The 17,448-nt window shown below is 35.2% G+C and overlaps 2 protein-coding genes across 2 annotated transcripts; both read left to right on the top strand.

The window, feature by feature from the left end:
• The first annotated feature begins 1,102 nt into the window (after window positions 1-1,102).
• On the top strand, window positions 1,103-4,417 carry LOC138901404 (uncharacterized). The gene is made up of 4 exons (XM_070189165.1): window positions 1,103-1,670; window positions 2,969-3,251; window positions 3,378-3,787; window positions 4,260-4,417. Exons 1-4 carry the CDS (start codon window positions 1,103-1,105, stop codon window positions 4,415-4,417), a joined length of 1,419 nt encoding a protein of 472 aa, XP_070045266.1.
• Window positions 4,418-13,357: 8,940 nt separating this feature from the next.
• LOC138900766 (uncharacterized) lies at window positions 13,358-15,781 on the top strand. Its single transcript, XM_070188321.1, has one exon. It carries the CDS (start codon window positions 13,498-13,500, stop codon window positions 15,283-15,285), a length of 1,788 nt encoding a protein of 595 aa, XP_070044422.1. The 5' UTR covers window positions 13,358-13,497; the 3' UTR covers window positions 15,286-15,781.
• Window positions 15,782-17,448: the final 1,667 nt, after the last annotated feature.

Genomic DNA, 17,448 nt, shown 5'->3' with positions numbered 1-17,448 from the left:
CTTTTACTAAGTATTTTGTAAATTCTAAATTATTGATTTAATTTAAATAGGTGTTGCCATTTTCTTTTTTATAGTTGTATCTTGCACTTTTAAGGAGATTTTTATGAGATTTCTTTTCTACATTCAGATGTCGTATGTTGAATTATATTCATGTGCGTATTTTTTTGCTAATAAATTATATAATAACAATTTGCTAAACTAGTTTCATACGTCTTGTTAGAATATTTGAACTATTTTCCCAAATCTCATGGAATTATTGAAAATAGTTTTTCTTTTCTTTTCTTCTTGTTAGTTTATTTTATTAAAAGGTTGCTTAACTTTATAAGTATTACATTAGTATTTATAAGTGGCATCCTCCTAGGGGGTTGCTACAAGTTTTGGTAGTATTTGTTTATTATTTACCTTATTGAAAATGATTTTGGTAATATTATAAATCATACTTGTTAATATAATTTGTTGTATCCTTTGTGCATATGTATCGTGTATATGTCCCTAATGTAGTGTGATCTAGTATTTTAGAGGATTTTAATTTGACCTCCTCTTCTAATATAGCTATTGAATCCGTTGATGAAAGTTAGGCCCATTATAATGCTCCACCTTACCTCCAGGAAGGAGATGTGGAACCTTTGCCTAACCTAAATCATTCTCGTGTTAGTGAATCTAAAGTGGAAAATAATCCAAGAGCAATGGGTCATAGTACTACTATTATGACTCCTCCATTTCAGCAGATGGCTGAGTTCTTTCGTCACTTGGCTGGAACAATGTCTGACTCTAATTAAATGAATTTTGGAAAGATAAGGAATATGGGTGAAGTTGAATTTGAAAAAAGTCACTAACGATCCCATGGTTGTTGAATAATGGCCCGAGCGCATGGGAAAGGGACTTTGAACAACTGGAGTGTACTAATGCTACTAAATTTAAGTATGCTATCTATATTTTATAAAAAGATGCCTATGATTGGTGGGTAAATGTGCCAAACGCAAAAGCAAAACCTCCAGTGCTTACTTGGAATGACTTTGCGAAAGCATTCTATGCAAAATATGTCCCCCTAATCTTTTGTGATGCTAAGAAAAAAAAGTTTATGAATTTAAGGCAAGGGACTATGTCTATTGCAGAGTTTCAACAAAAAATATTTCAGGCTTTCTCGTTATGCTGGAGGTATTATTATGATGAAAGAGATAAGTGCAGAAGATTTGAAGAAGGTTTAAATGGTTCCATCCAAAAATCTGTGGCAATCTTGCAACTTGAGAATTTTTCCAAGTTGGTTTTATCAACTCTTTCTTGGGAAGGAATAGACAAGGAAGAAGCTAGTAGAAGAGAAAACAAGTTTAGGAAGGGTAATTCAGGTTATGGATATCCATCCAAGAAAGGAAAGTTTGACTATTCCAAGACTGGAAGTGTACAGAAGCCATCATATCATAAGCAGAATGAGCCAAATTTCTCTACTGCTAGTACTTCTAGTTATCGCCAAGGCAAGACTTATATACCTACTTGTGCACAGTGCGGGAAGAATCACTATAGTATTTGTAGAAGAGCATCTAATGCTTGTTTTAATTGTGGAAGCCTTCATTATAAAGTGAAGTATTATCCTAACCCTAATCCTCTTTCTTTTACACAGAGGAAGGGCTCAATTCAAAAGCATGTTACTACTCATTCTCAAACTAATAGAGGTACAAGACTTAGACACATGCAAGCAGCGGGTTCGAGTGGAGCAAATTAGGCTAGTGGGTCAAAATCTATTGCACGAGTCTATGATATAAGAAAAAGGGATGAACAAGATGGCCCAGACGTGGTTGTCGGTAAATTTTACTTATTTGGCATATATGTTGTTACATTATTTGATCCTGCATCTACATACTCTTATGTTTGCTCATCATTTGCCTTTCCTGATATTGTGAAATTTGTGAGGCTTGACTTTGATGTGCTTGTCACGAGTCCATTAGGTCATCAGGCTATTGTTAACATGATTTATCGAGATTGTCCATTCATGATTCAAAATCTAGTCTTCCCTGCAAACTTGCTTGAAATCCCCTTCCAAGACTATGATCTTATTGTTGGTGTGGATTGGCTTTGTAGAAACCATGCATTGGTTGATTGTAGGTTGAAGCAAGTGACTTTTAAAACTCTTGTGTATTCACACATAGTGATTAAATGACAACGATTACTGACATCTAATATTATTTCTTCGATCTTGGCAAGGAAGATGATTTGCTGAGGTTGTGATGCCTATCATGCTCATATAGTCGATACACAATTGGAGAGTCCAAGTCTTAAGACATAGCAACTGTGTGTGACTTTCCTGATATATTTCCTGATGATCTTCCTAGGTTGCCTCCAGAAAGGGAGATCGATTTTCCTATAGATCTTGTTCCTGGAACTACTCCTATTTCTATCTCTCCTTATATAATAATGCACCAACTGAAATTAAATAGTTGAAGGCTCAGTTGCAAGAACTTATTGACAAAGGTTTTATCCATCCCAGTGTTTGTGAAAAATAAAGATGGTACTCTTAGGCTTTGCATTGATTACCGACAATTGAACAAGGTAACAAACAAGAATAGATACCCACTGCCCAGAATCGATGATTTGTTTGACCAACTGAAGGGTGCCAGCTTGTTCTTAAAAATTGACTTGAGGTCTAGGTATTATCAATTGTGAGGGGGGGCAAGAAGTTCCCAAACTGGCTTTTGGGACCAGTTTATAGCCATTATGAATTTTTGGTAATGCCATTTGATTTGACAAATGCTCCTGCTGCATTTATGGATCTAATTAGTATTTAAGCCTTACCTTGATCAATTTGTGGTGGTCATTATTGATGACATTTTAGTCTATTCCAAGAATAGTGAAGATCATGATAAGCATCTCCGGACTGTCATGCAAATTTTGAAGGAGAGGCAACTATATTCCAAGTGTTTTAAATGTTAATTTTGGCTGAGTGGAGTATCGTTTTTGGGGCATATTGTGTCAGTGGAAGGTGTGAAGGTTGATCCTAGTAATATTCAAGCTATTGCTGAGATCAGAAGTTTCTTGGATTTAGCAGGATACTATATAAGGTTCGTGAAGGGCTTCTCTATTATAGACTCTCCTTTGACCAAAGTTTTGGAGAAATACTTCATATTTGTGTGGGATGACAAGTGTCAAGAGCGCTTTGAAAAGCTCAAATCTTTGTTGATACAAGCTCCAATACTTTCGTTGCCAAATGAAGGAAACGAATATGTGATATATAGTGATGCATCTTACCATGACTTGGTGTGTATTTGGATGCTTCAAGGGAAAGTTATTTCTTATGCCTCTCAAAAATTGAAATCGCATGAGTTGATTTATCCCACTCAGGATCTTGAACTTGTTGTCATTGTTTTTGCCTTTAAAATTTGAAGGCATTACTTGTACGGGGAGAAGTGTCATATGTTTAATGATCACAAGAGTTTGAGGTACTTGAGTACACAAACAGAGTTAAACTTGAGACAACGTAGATGGCTTGAACTCATCAACGATTATGATTGCACGATAGATTATCATCTTGATAAAGCCAAGGTGGTTGCAGATGCATTGAGTCGCAATTCCCTTGCAAGTTTAACTCTAAGTTCTTTGCCTTTGCTTCTTGAATTTAGAGCCATGAATGCTTGTATTTCATTTTATTCTAATGGTTCTATTATTGGTAGTTTGCAAGTAAAACTATTCTTACTTGAGCCGGTTCTAGAAGCACAGAAGTTAGATGAGAAGCTTGTGAAATGGGTTGAAGAAGTCCAATATGGAAGAAAATCAGATTTTACATTAAAGGAAGATGGTACCCTATTTTATAAAAATAGGTTGTGTTTTTCTAATGATGAATAATTGAGGAAGGAGATCTTGATTGAAGCACATAGTTCACCTTATGCAATGCATCCTTGAGGTACTAAAATGTATCAAACAATCAAAGAGTACTACTGGTGGAGTGGTATGAAGAAAGACATTGCATAGTTCATTTCTAAATGCTTGGTTTGTCAACAAATAAAAGTTGAACATCAAGTCCCAGCTGGTGTACTACAACCCTTGTCAATACCTAAGGGGAAATGAGAAATGATAACGATGGACTTTATTTCTGGACTTTCATGCACTCAAAGGAATCATGATGCAATTTGGGTAATTATAGATAGACTAACAAAGAGTTCTCATTTCTTGGCAATCAAAATGGATTACTCAGTGGAATGTTTGGCAGAACTATACATTAATGAGATTGTGAGGCTGTATGGAATCTCTGTTTCTATTGTGTTTGACAGAGATCCAAGGTTTACATCTAGATTTTGGTATCTTGCAAGAATCTTTGGGTACCAAGTTAAATTTTAGTGTTGCTTTCCATCCACAAACAGATGGCCAGCCCGAGAGAGCAATACAAGCCTTGGAAGATATGCTTCGAGCGTGTATTAGTAAATTTTAGTGTAGTTGGGACAAACATATGACCTTGATAGAATTTTCTTATAATAATAGCTACCAGACAAGTATAGTCATGACTCCTTATCAAGCTTTATATGGGAGAAAATATAGAATTCTACTTTGTTGGAGTCAAGTTCGTGAAAGAAAATTGTTCGGTCCTGCGATTGTACAACAAACTGAAGATAACGTAAAAATATTCAAGGATCATTTGGAAATTGCTTCAAACAAACAAAAGTCCTATGCTGATCTCCATGTAATTATATTATAATATTGGGCCAGAAGGGAAAACTCAGTCCTCGATTCATTGGACCTTATGAAAAACTTGAGAGATGTAACGACTCGGCCGGTTGTTTTGAGTGTAGTATCCATGTTCCCCCATTTACTACTCATTCCATGCTTAATTGTTATTATGTGACATGCCGGGGTAGTTAGTTCGGGTCCGGAGAAATTTAAGAATGAATTGAGACACTTAGTCTCAAGGATGGAAACTAAAGTTAAAATGGTTGACCGGATGTTGACTTGTATGTAAATGGCTTCGGAATAGAGTTTTGATAGTTTCGTTAGCTCCGTTGAGTGATTTTGGACTTAGGAGCGTGTCTGGATAGTGATTTGGAGGTCCGTAGTTGAATTAAGGTTGAAATAGCGAAAGTTAAAAATTTAATTGTTTGACCGAGAGGGGACTTTGTGGTTACCGGACTCGGATTGGGGTTCCGGGAATTGGACTAGGTCCGTGGTGTCAATTGTGACTTGTGTGAAAACTTTGAGGTCAATCGGACGTGATTTATAGGTTTCGGCATCGAATGTAGAAGTTAGAAGTTTGAAAGTTCATTATGCTTGAATCGATGCGTGATTCATGGTTTTAGCGTTGTTTGATGTGATTTGAAGGTCATCTAAGTGCGTATAGTTTTTTAGGACTTGTTGGTATAATTGGTTGAGATTCTGAGGGCCTCGGGTTGGTTTCGGATGGTTAACGGATCGAGTTTGAAACTCAAAGAATTGCTTAAGTGCACCAGTTCTTGTGCAATTGCACCTGAGTAATTTTGATCGCAGGTGAGAGCTCGTAGAAGTGAGAATAGAAGTGCAAAAGTGACTTGGGTAGTGAAGTGCAGTAGTCGCAGGTGCGAGGAAATTTTTGTACTTGCGTGGTCGCAGAAGCGAAGTTGGCCAGTGCGGAAATGTGCGCAGGTGCGATGGAAATTCCGCACCTGCGAGAGCGCATATGTGGAGGAAGGATGCAGAAGTAAGGGAGCCCTTTGAGGCATGTCTGCAGAAGCGGAGGAATTTCCGCAAAAGCGGAACCGCATGTGCGGTTAAGTTTTCCACATGAACGAAACGGCTCGGTAGTGTATTAAAAATCAAGGGTTCCGAGATTTTCATTATTTTGAACATTTCAAGCTCGGTATTAGGCCAATTTTGAAAGGTATTTTAAAGAGATTCTCGAGGTAAGTCACTTGTGGTTAAATTTATTCAATAATTATATTTCCCCATTGAATTTCCCACCTATATTGTATGGTTTTAAGGTGTAATTTTGAGAGTTTGAGGCCAGGAATTTGGAGAGTTTAAATTAGGGATTTGGGTGTCGATTTCGTGTTGGATTTTGGTAAATTTGGTATGGTTGGATTCGTCGTTGAATGAGCTTACGGATTTTGTGACTTTTATTAGATTTCGAGATGTGGCCCAGGGGGCCACATTTTGAGTTGACTTTTTGACTTTGATTAAGAACTTAGTATTTTCTAATGGAATTAATCTTAAAACTTGGTTCTGAGGTATGAAACCCCGAATTTCGTGTTATGTGATTGGTGTTGAGGTGACGCATGTGCTAGGTGAGATGCATGTAGGTGTGCACCGTAAGAATTATGACTTGGTCGATTCTATGCAACTAAATAGTTGATTAATGTAACGACCCGGCCGGTCGTTTCGAGAGTTATAACCCTGTTTTCCCCGATTCTACTTCTTTTGTGCTTTACCATTGTATTATGTCTTACCGAGTTGGTTGGTTCGGGTCCGGAGTCGTTTTGGAGTGAATTGAGACACTTAGTCTCTTAATTGGAAGCTTAAGTTAAAAAAGTCGACCGAATGTCGACTTATGGGAAAACGACCTCAGATTTGAATTTGTATGGTTCTGTTAGCTCCGTTAGGTAATTTTGGACTTAGGAGCGCGCCCGAAATGTGATTTGGAGGTCCGTAGTAGAATTAGGCTTGAATTGGCGAAAGTTGAAATTTTGGCGATTTTGGCCGGCAGTGAAAATTTTGATATCAGGATCGGATTGGATTTTCGAAGTTGGAATAGGTTTGTGGTGTAATTTTTGACTTGTGTGTAAAATTTGAGATCAATCGGACGTGGTTTGGTAGGTTTCGACGTCGTTTGTGGAATTTGAATGTTTAGAAGTTCTTTAGGCTTGAATCCGAGTGTAATTGGTATTTTGATGTTGTCTTGAGTGATTCTGTAATGACCTGGCCGGTCGTTTTTAGAATGTAAGTCCCGTCCGTCAGCATAAGGCTCTGAGCATCTCCGTATTATGTGTATTGACTTGCGTGCGTGGTTGGTTTTAGTTATCGGATGATTCTAAGTGATTTAGGACACTTAGTCCCTAAAACGGAAGCCTAAGTCTTAGTATTTTGATCGTAGTTTGAACTATATGAAGACGACTCTGGAATGGAGTTCCGTCGGCTCTGTTGTATGATTTTGTGTTACGCACCGAGCCTGGGGGCGAGACCGGCACTCGGTGCCTTACCTGTCCTTGCGTACCACTTACGACTGAGAGGCTCTGAACATGTAATGTCATACTCTGGCCATGGGCCACATTACAAGATAATGTACAAAGCAAAATATAAAACCGAATAGAGGCTAATGCTGACTAAATATGAACATAAAGCTGGCCCGCCAAGGCCGTCATAACTACTATAACTGAGAAGCTAACAAAATATACATATAGGGCCTACAAGCCCAATATACTGCACTAACTGACAGGATATGTCTACAAGCCTCTACTGATGGATGTACTATGATCGGAACAGGGCCCCGAACTACCCATAACCTATCTACATATATACACAAGATGTACACAAAACTTCTAAACCCGATAACTCCAAAGGACGGGGAGCTTACCGATAAAGATGAACTCGGGCAACACCTACTGAGGAGGTCAACCCGTCTGTTTGTCTGAACCTGCACGCATGAAATGCAGCGCCCCCAAAAAAGGGACGTCAGTACGCAATAATGTACTGAGTATGTAAGGCAATATACTGAAAGTTGAAACTGAACTGATAATATAATAACTGAACGCAACTCGGAGTCAAACAAAATCTGAAGATATGCTCATTTGCTAATACTGACTTAACTCTCTCAATATAGTAAGTAAAATAGTTGTCCGACCTTATAAGGCTCGGTATATATATATATATATATATCTGCTCTGCCGTAGTAGGCTCGCTCATAGGCGCTCGGCCATACTAGGCCATGTATCTCGATCAACTAGGCTCGCTAATAGGCGCTCGGCCATAGTAGACACGGTATATAACTTACCATCTGATCAGAGGTTGCCCAATAGGGGCCTGTCCATCGATTATAGCTCGATGGTAATGAAAATACTATAATACTATATATATAAATTCTCTGCTCTCTTGACTGGAAGAAGATAATACTACACACATTCGTACATAATCTTTGCATACTTCTCCATTTTTCTAAGAGGCATAAAGGCATTTTACGAAGATAAAACAAGTATTAATATATAGCACTTCCTTTGTTAATAATTCATGTTTTAAATTGCAAAAACTATCCAGAACCATATCCTACATTTAAAAATTACTAAGCTTCCATTTGTGATGGTTCATAAATGCTAATTATATACTTAAATACCTGCAACCTATAAAAGGAAATCTCCTTCATTTTCTTAATCTTGATAACTAGAGCATAAGATATTTACAACACACAATTATATTTTCACAAAACTATTGGAAGGATGAAAAGACTTGAAAAGATAAATCCTTAACTGCTAAGAGTAGAACTACTTATGGAATAGCATTACATTTACGTATCGTTACTTGGATCATGCCAAAATGAAGGAAGGCTTAGCCTTAACATACCTGGAGTAGGGGAAAATCCGTATGATATTCTTGGAAAAGGTTGCACCGTACTCCTTTTGAACCGCAAAATTTACGTTGTTAAGCTGCTAATAATTCTCGTTGGATTTTTGGTTGAAGAAAGTCTCGTTGTTAATGTAGTGTTGTAGGAATATTCGTACGAATTATGTTTCTAACGTACAAAAGCTCCATCTAATTGTAGTGTTGTTAGAATGAAGATACTAGACATGAAAAGTCTTGAAAATGAATCATGTTTTGTGGCAGTGTAGTTAGAAATGAACATATTGGACAAGAAATGTCTTGTAATAAATTTTGTTGGGTTGCCACCTAATGAAGATTTTCTAAGAGTCATAGTCTTAGAATGTGGGTAACTGCCACGTTTGTGGGGGTAGTTAGTCTTATCTCTTAATTTATTAATTTGTATCCACTTATTAGGTAATTAGGTAATGTCCTGTTACCTGGTAATTAACCAATTACCCGCATAATTAAGAATTATCTCAAATTACTTAAAATTCTATTCATTTTTAATATACTTTTTACATCATACTATCACAGTCGTATGGTACCTTGTATGGTACTAGTCCATAAATATCGGGTATTATAGCTCGGACCATATTTTATCCAAATCGACAACTTTCAACGAAATTTCTTTAATTCGTGTACCCTTTTATCCTTCATGGCACTTACTTATCGCTTGTTATAAATAGCATAAATATGCTAACCTCAAGATAATCGCATCCCCGAGTCTATGTCAATTAATTGAGGACGAAACTTTAACGTACGAGAAATGCGAGATGTAATATCCTTCCCCCCTTAGAAACATTCGTCCTCGAATGTTTACTCTTAGATACCTTGGAAAATACTTTTTTGCCAGAGTCTCCTCCGTACACTAAACTAAAACCACCCTGCGCGCAGCCAGAAAATATACTATACATGCCACACTTGGCCTCACTTAGCTGTCTATTATGAATTCAGAACATCAAAAACAAGAGCTTACCTGAGGACCTACTAGCATGAATAGGGTTGTGCTGAGGTATCCCATCTCGAGCCATATCCCGGTTTGAAATAGGTGGTGATATTTAGACCTCATTTCTTCCTCCACTTCCCAAGTCATCTCTTTCACATTCTTGCTTCTCTATAAGACCTTCACGGAGGCTACCTCCTTATTCCGTAGCTTGCAGATTTGTTGGTATAGGATGGAAACCGTAATTTCCTCATATGACAAGTCCTCTATAATCTGTACATCATCCGTGGGCACCACTCAGGTAGGATCGCCAATGCACTTTCGTAACATAGATACGTGAAAAACCGGATGGACAGACTCCAATTTCGAGGGCAATTCTAACTCATAAGCTACTTGGCCCACACTCCGAATGATCTTATAAGTCCCAATATACCGTGGGCTAAGTTTGCCTTTCTTGCCAAACCTCATCACCTCATTCATAGGTGACACCTTTAAGAATACCCAGTCATTAACCCCGAACTCTAAATCTCGTCGCCGCACGTCTGAATATGACTTCTGATGATTCTGAGCTGTCAATAGTCTCTCCCGGATAAGCTTTACTTTTTCTATGGCCTGCTAAACCACGTCTGGCCCATGTAACCCAGATTCTCCAACATCAAACCACCCTATAGGAGACCTACACATGCGCCCATACAAAGCCTCATACGGAGCCATCTGGATACTGGAGTGGTAACTGTTATTATATGCAAACTCGATAAGAGGTAGATGTTCGGCCTAGCTTTTTTTAAAATCCAGCACACATGCTCGTAACATATCCTCGAGCGTCTGAATTGTGCGCTCGGCTTGTCCATCAGTTTGTGGATGAAAAGTTGTGCTGAGATTCACCTGAGTCCCTAGACCTTTCTGAAATGATCTCCAAAAATGTGCTGTAAATTGGGCCCCACAGTCAGATATAATAGATATTGGAACACCGTGTAGTTGCACTATCTCCTTAATATATAATTTTGCATAATCTTCTACTGTATATATAGATCTGACCGGTAGGAAATGAGCTAATTTCGTGATCCTATCGACTATCACCCATATGGAATCGAACTTACCATGAGAACGAGGTAAACCCGTGATAAAGTCCATGTTTATCGCCTCCCATTTCCATGTCGGGATCTCTATAGTCTGCATTAGCCCTCCGGGCTTCTGGTGCTCTATCTTTACTTGCTGGCAACTAGGACACTGAGCGACATACTCAGCAATGTTCTTCTTCATATCGTTCCACCAATACATATCCTTAATGTCATGATGCATCTTCATCGACCCAGGGTGAATGGAGTACCACGAATAATGTGCCTCTGACATAATCCTGTCTCGTAGCCCTGCTACATCTGAAACACACAAATGACCCCTGTATCTGAGAACCCCATCTCCCTTGAGTTCTAACAACGGCTTCTTCTGCTGCGGAACTCACCCTCTCAACTCGACCAACTCTGGGTCCTCATATTGCCTTTCCTTTACTTTAGCTATGAGAGATGATTTTGCAGTATTTTGGAGTACAACTCCACCATTGCCAGAGTCTACTAACCGAGCCCCCAAACAAGCCAATTGATGAATTTCTCTAGTTAATTGTCTTTTTTCGGCCTCTACATGTGCCAAGCTACCCATAGATCGGCGACTTAAGGCATCTGCTACAACATTAGCTTTCCCTGCTTATATAATGTGGTGCACTACACATTTATAAACAAGACCCCGATACCACTTTAGCTTTGCCTGGATGGTAGAGAATGTTAACATCGTAATTTTTCAATAAATCAAGCCATTGCCTCTGTCACAAATTCAACTCTTCTTGCTTGGAGATATATTGCAGGCTTTTATGATATGTGAATACATCAACATGAACACCATATAAATAATGCCGTCATACCTTAAGTGCATAGACAACCGCAGCTAACTCGAGGTCGTGGGTCGGATAATTCCACTCGTGCTTCCTTAATTGCCTTGAAGCATATGCAATTACTTTCCCATATTGTATCAGCACACATCCTAACCCGATACCTGAGGAATCACAATACATGGCATAACCATCTGGACCCTCTGGAAGTGCTAGAACTGGCGCTGAAGTCAATCTGTTCTTAAGCTCCTGGAAACTCTGCTCTCTTTTGAGTTAACTTACATGGGTATTCTATTTTTTTACAATTCATAAGATTCCCCCTTTCGAAGGCCCAAACTTTACCCTTCATCTATCACGATTACGCCCTTATTCCACTACCAGGGCAACATTCCATCTATTCTAAGTGCTACTAGTCTTAGACTCTTTTGAGTTTATTCAGTCTATACTGAGCCTTCTATAACTTAAAGAAACCATCAACTCTCTCCCAAATACATCCATTCTCGTCACCTTTTCACTCATCTTTTCTTATCCTTCCTCATGTCTTCCTAAAACCTTGTCGCTCTACCATACTTTAGCTTGTGACCTACACATATCTATTTATACTTATTCACAACCTTTCTTCAACTTGCTTGCACCATAGATTTTCTTATGTTATTCTGGAACATCAAGCGATACATCACATACCACTCGAGCACTTTTGTCAAAGGTTCTAAAAGAGAAGAAAATTCCTTTACATGTTTTCTGTAATAACCTGCCAAACGGAGAAAGCTACGAACCTCCGTCGGTGTCATGGGTCTAGGTCAAGTCTTTATTGCCTCAGTCTTTTGTGTATTAACCGAATACCTTCACCTGAAATAATATACCCAAGGAAAGCGACAAAATTCAACAATAATTCACCTTTAGAGAATTTTGCATACAACTTCACTTTTTTGTAAAACTTTGAGCACAGTATGCAAATGATATGTGTTCTCAGTCTCTTAACGAGATTACACCAATATATCATCAAATAATGCAATCACGAATAAATCTAGAAAGGGTCTGAACACTTGGTTCATCAAGTCCATGAATACTACTGGGGCACTAGTTAAACCGAATGACATAACACGAAACTCGAAGTGCCCATATCTGGTCCTGAATGCTATCTTTGGGATATCTTCCTCCTTAACCCTTACCTGAGGGTACCCAGACCTCATGTCTACCTTCTAGAAATACTTGGCACCTTGCAACTGGCCAAATAAATCATCAATCCTCAGGAGGGGGGTACTTATTCTTAATTGTCACCTTATTCAACTGTCTATAATCAATACGCACCCGCAAAGAACCATCTTTCTTCCTCACAAATAACACAGGTGCTCCCCATAGTGATGTACTATGTCTGATAAAGCCTTTTTCAAGCAAGTCCTTTAGTTATTCCTTCAACGCTTTTAGCTCTGCTGGTTCCATTCTATAGGGGAAAATAGATATTGGTTGAGTAGCTGGTAGTAGGTCAATAGCAAACTTAATTTCTCGCTCTGGCAGAAGACCTGGAAGCTTATCGGAAAAAAAAACATCGGGAAACTCATTAACTATAGGGATAGATTGAACGGTTGGTGACTCAACTTCCACAATCTTTACCCGAACTAAGTGATAACCATAACCTTTTCTGATCATCCTCCTTGCCTTAAGATAGGAAATAAATCTACCTCTCGGTGATGCCGTATTACCTTTTTACTCCAAAAACAGGCCTTCCTGAAAATTAGAATCGAACCACCTTTGATCTTCAATTAACGTTAGCATAACAAGAAGCCAACCAATCCATACCCATTATAACATCAAATTCTACCCAACCAAGCGCCACAAAATACATACGATTTGGTAGAAGAATATTCAGACTTATGAAGATTTATGAACAAAAGCTAATCGGAGCTAAATCCGACCCACAAAATCCCCAAAATGGTATCAGAGCCATAACAAATAAATACAATATACCAATTATAATTGATAAAAATAATAAAAAATTAACAAGTAAAAATCCTAAAAAAGAAAAGAAAACAATAACAAAATTACAGGAATTATATAAAGAATATAAAACCACGAAAAAGGACAAATTAATAAACAAAATGTCAAAACTAGAATATAAGTATATCTTACAACTTAAGATTAAACATAAAATATGAATAAAGAAGAATTTGCGGTAGACGAAAAAACATACGAAAATTTGGATGGATTAAAAATAAAAATAATAACCTCAAATATAGGAAGAAGATATAAGAAAGTAGGAGAAAACATATATTTAATGTTAGAAAAAGAAACTGCAAGATTAGAAGATAGTTTAACAGCAATGACAAGAATAATAAAAGAAAATGAAGAAATTGATAGGAAAAATGAAATTGAAAAAATTAGGCAACAAGCTAAAAAAGAATTACAGCAAGTGGAAGAAAACAAAAACACCAGGATAATGGAATTAGAAAAAGAATTAGCAATATTAAAAGAATTGTATGAAAACAAACAGAGAGAAAGAGAAAAGAAAAAAGAATTAGAGCAAGAAGAAAGATTGAAGGAAGAAATAGAAAAATTTAGGGAAAAATTAAAAGAGGACATAGAAGTAAAACTTGAAGAAATAAATGAAACTAATAATGAAAATGAACAGAATACAGAAAGTTCAGAAGATTCAGAAATAAGTGAAACATATACAGAACTTATAACTAAAACAAATAACATAATAAATCCAGAAATATATGCCGGAGATATAAGCGAAAAACCAAGTACATCAAAAGAAAGAAAATACAAACAAACAATACCAACATATTACAATAATAATTATGAACGAAGTGACAGAAGTAAAGTATTATGGGATAAAAGATTAAACAGAAAATGGACACCAAAAACAATAAATGAACAATATAACTTTTTGGACTTAGATTGCGTAGAAGACGTTAATAAAATAATACAACTATGGGTAGGATATATATCAAAACAATTAATAGATAATAAAATACCAATTCCAGAAGCACCAGGATATATAGAAAGGACAATAATAGGAACAGTAAAATTATGGATACAAAATCTAAATGATGAAAGTATAAAAGCATTAAGAAGTAATAAAAAATTCGATGGTGAATCAGCTACAACAACTATAGACATATTAATAAAATATGAATTAGCTATAAGAAATGAATTTAGTAGTATGACAACAGAAATAGAAGAGCAACAAAAAGAAAAAACAGTAAGTAGAAATCTAATGAACAAACTAGCTATATGTAACATGTGTTACATAGACGAATATACGTGTGCATTTAAAGAATATTACTATAAAGGAACATATAGTGTTGAAGAAGGAAAAGAAATCAGAAAAATATACTTTACAAAATTACCAGAACCTTTTAGTTCTAAAATAATAAGAGATTGGGAAAAAGCAGGATTAGAAGATACCTTAGGAGCTAGAATTAGATATTTAAAGAATTGGTTTATAGAATTATGTGAAAAACATAAAGAAGAAATTAAAATGGAAAAAACACTGATAAAAAACCTTACATGTTGTAAAATTAAAACTGCACCCCAGTTTGGATGTACAGATAATTATTATAAAAAGAAAAATTATAAAAGAAAATATAAAAAATATAGAAGAAATAAGTTAAAATATAAGTATAAAAACCCGAGGAAAAGATATTATATAAAAGATTACAAAAGAAAAAGACCATATAGAATTAAGAAAAAATTATCCGAATGTACTTGTTACAATTGTGGAAAATTAGGACACCTAGCCAAAGATTGTAAATTACCTAGAGACCCTAAAAAGAAACAAATAACAGAAATTAACACTGATAATGAAGAATACATGCAACTAGACTATATAGATTATGAATTAGATAGTGAAGATAGTATTTATGAATTAGAACCTGAATTAGAAACAGAAATAGAATCAGAAAAAGAACTATCAGATATAGAGGAAAATGACTGAAAACGATATACAAATAATAAGCAGAGAAGAATATAAGGATGAAGAATCAAGTGAACAAAAAGTAATATTTGATAATGATATTTTTGAAAAAATAAAAGGAAAAGATTTAGATTTAAGCATCGGTAAAATATTAGAAGTACCAACAATAAAAAACTGGTTCAAAATTAAAAAAGAAGAATATTATGTAATAAGTCAAAAAGAACATATAATAGATTGTAAATATACTAGAGGAAAAGCTAAAATACCTATAATAAATAAAAGAACAATAAATAAAGAAATTCAGAATATAAAAGCAAAAAATCCGATCAAATATGTACACTTAGGAGGAACAGAAATACTTATAAAAGCCTGTTTTAGAGAAGGGATAGATACACCAATAGAAATATATTTAGCAGATGATAGAATAGTACAACCTATAGAAAAGAGTATAATTTGTGCAATAAAAGGAAATTTGATATACCAAAAATTTAAATTTATAATTAGTGCTAACTATACAGTAGCATTAAAAGATGCTAATATAGATAAATCACTAGTATTGTACTGGAAAATGTCAGGAATAGAGCTGGCACCAGGAAGTAAAATATTTACAGCAAAATGTAAAAATTTATATATATTAACAACCAATCACAAAATAACAGCACGAAATAAGATTGAAAAAATAAAGATAGAAAACCCATTTGATAGTATAATATCAGTCATAGACAATAATGATTATAGTTACAAAGATATAGATATGGAAGGAGATTTAGAAATAGTAAGAGAAAGACTAAGCACATCTAAAAGAATAAATTATGAATCCCCACAAACTACATCTTCAAGAGCAAGTACCTCGAGAAGATTAGAATATACAAACCCACAAAGATTAATAAAAGAACCGGAGTTACACAACTATTATATAACAGGAGTAATAGATCAAAGAAAATACCTAATAATGATAAATACTGGACAAGAAGACAATTATATAACTAAAGAACTAGTTAAAGAAAGTGAAATAATAACTACAGAAACAATATGCCCAGGATTACCTAAAAATTTGGTAGGAACAGAAGAAATAACAAAGAAGGAACTAATTATTGGAGGAATCCCAGTAGAAATAGAATTTAATATTTACCAAGGAAATGAAAATATTACCTTAGGAATAAAATGGTTAGAAACAGTTAAACCATATAACCTAGGAGATAGACATCTTATAATAACATATAAAAATAAGAAAATAACAATTGAAAGAACCTTAACATGACAAAAATATATATACTAGCAAAAATAATAATAGAAGGATATTACAGCAGATATTATACACCCATGATAGATACAGGAGCAGGAGTAAATGTATGCAGACATAACTGTTTACCTGAAGATAAATGGGAAAAATTATTAACACCTATTGTGGTAACAGGATTTAACAATGAAGGAAGCTTGATAACGCAAAAAGCAAAAAATATAAAAATACAAATATGGGATAAAATACTAACTATGGATGAAATATATAGTTATGAATTTACAAATAAAGATATATTAATAGGAATGCCCTTTTTAGATAAATTATACCCACATATAATAACAAAAACTCATTGGTGGTTTACTACACCATGCAAACAAAAAATAGGAGCAAAAAGAGTAAGAAATAAAATAAGAAAAACAACACCGTGGATTAAAGGAAGTGAAAAGGTAACCCAAAAATTAGAAAATGAAAAAATAAATGAGCAACAAATAGAATTAATAATATTTGCTATAAATAAGATAAAAATAATTCAAGACAAATTAGAATCATTATATAATGAAAATCCCCTTCAAGGATGGGATAAACATAAAACGAAAGTAAAAATAGAATTAATAGATGAAAATAGTATAATAACACAGAAACCATTAAAATATAATTTTAATGATCTAGAAGAATTCAAAATGCATATAAAAGAACTATTAAAAAATAATTATATACAGGAAAGTAATAGTAAACATAATAGCCCAGCATTTATAGTAAATAAACATAATGAGCAAAAAAGAGGTAAAAGTAGAATGGTAATAGATTATAGGAATTTAAATGCAAAAACAAAAACATATAATTACCTGATACCAAATAAAATATTAAAAATAAGGCAAGTACAAGGATATAATTACTTCAGTAAATTCGATTGTAAATCAGGATTTTATCACCTAAAATTA

Source organism: Nicotiana tomentosiformis, chromosome 11 (genome assembly GCF_000390325.3).
Source record: "Nicotiana tomentosiformis chromosome 11, ASM39032v3, whole genome shotgun sequence".
Classification (NCBI taxonomy): Eukaryota; Viridiplantae; Streptophyta; class Magnoliopsida; order Solanales; family Solanaceae; genus Nicotiana; species Nicotiana tomentosiformis.
Note: the sequence above shows the minus strand (reverse complement) of the source record. Positions and strands in the feature narration are given on the sequence as shown.

Coding starts and splice junctions, on each gene's coding strand:
- LOC138901404 (XM_070189165.1), top strand. CDS start 1,103: ATGTCTATTGCAGAGTTTCAACAAAAAATATTTCAGGCTTTCTCGTTA. Junction 1,671..2,968: donor TCATTCTCAAACTAATAGAG/GTACAAGACTTA, acceptor ATATTGTGTCAG/TGGAAGGTGTGAAGGTTGAT. Junction 3,788..4,259: donor TTTTACATTAAAGGAAGATG/GTACCCTATTTT, acceptor TGTGTTTGACAG/AGATCCAAGGTTTACATCTA.
- LOC138900766 (XM_070188321.1), top strand. CDS start 13,498: ATGAATAAAGAAGAATTTGCGGTAGACGAAAAAACATACGAAAATTTG.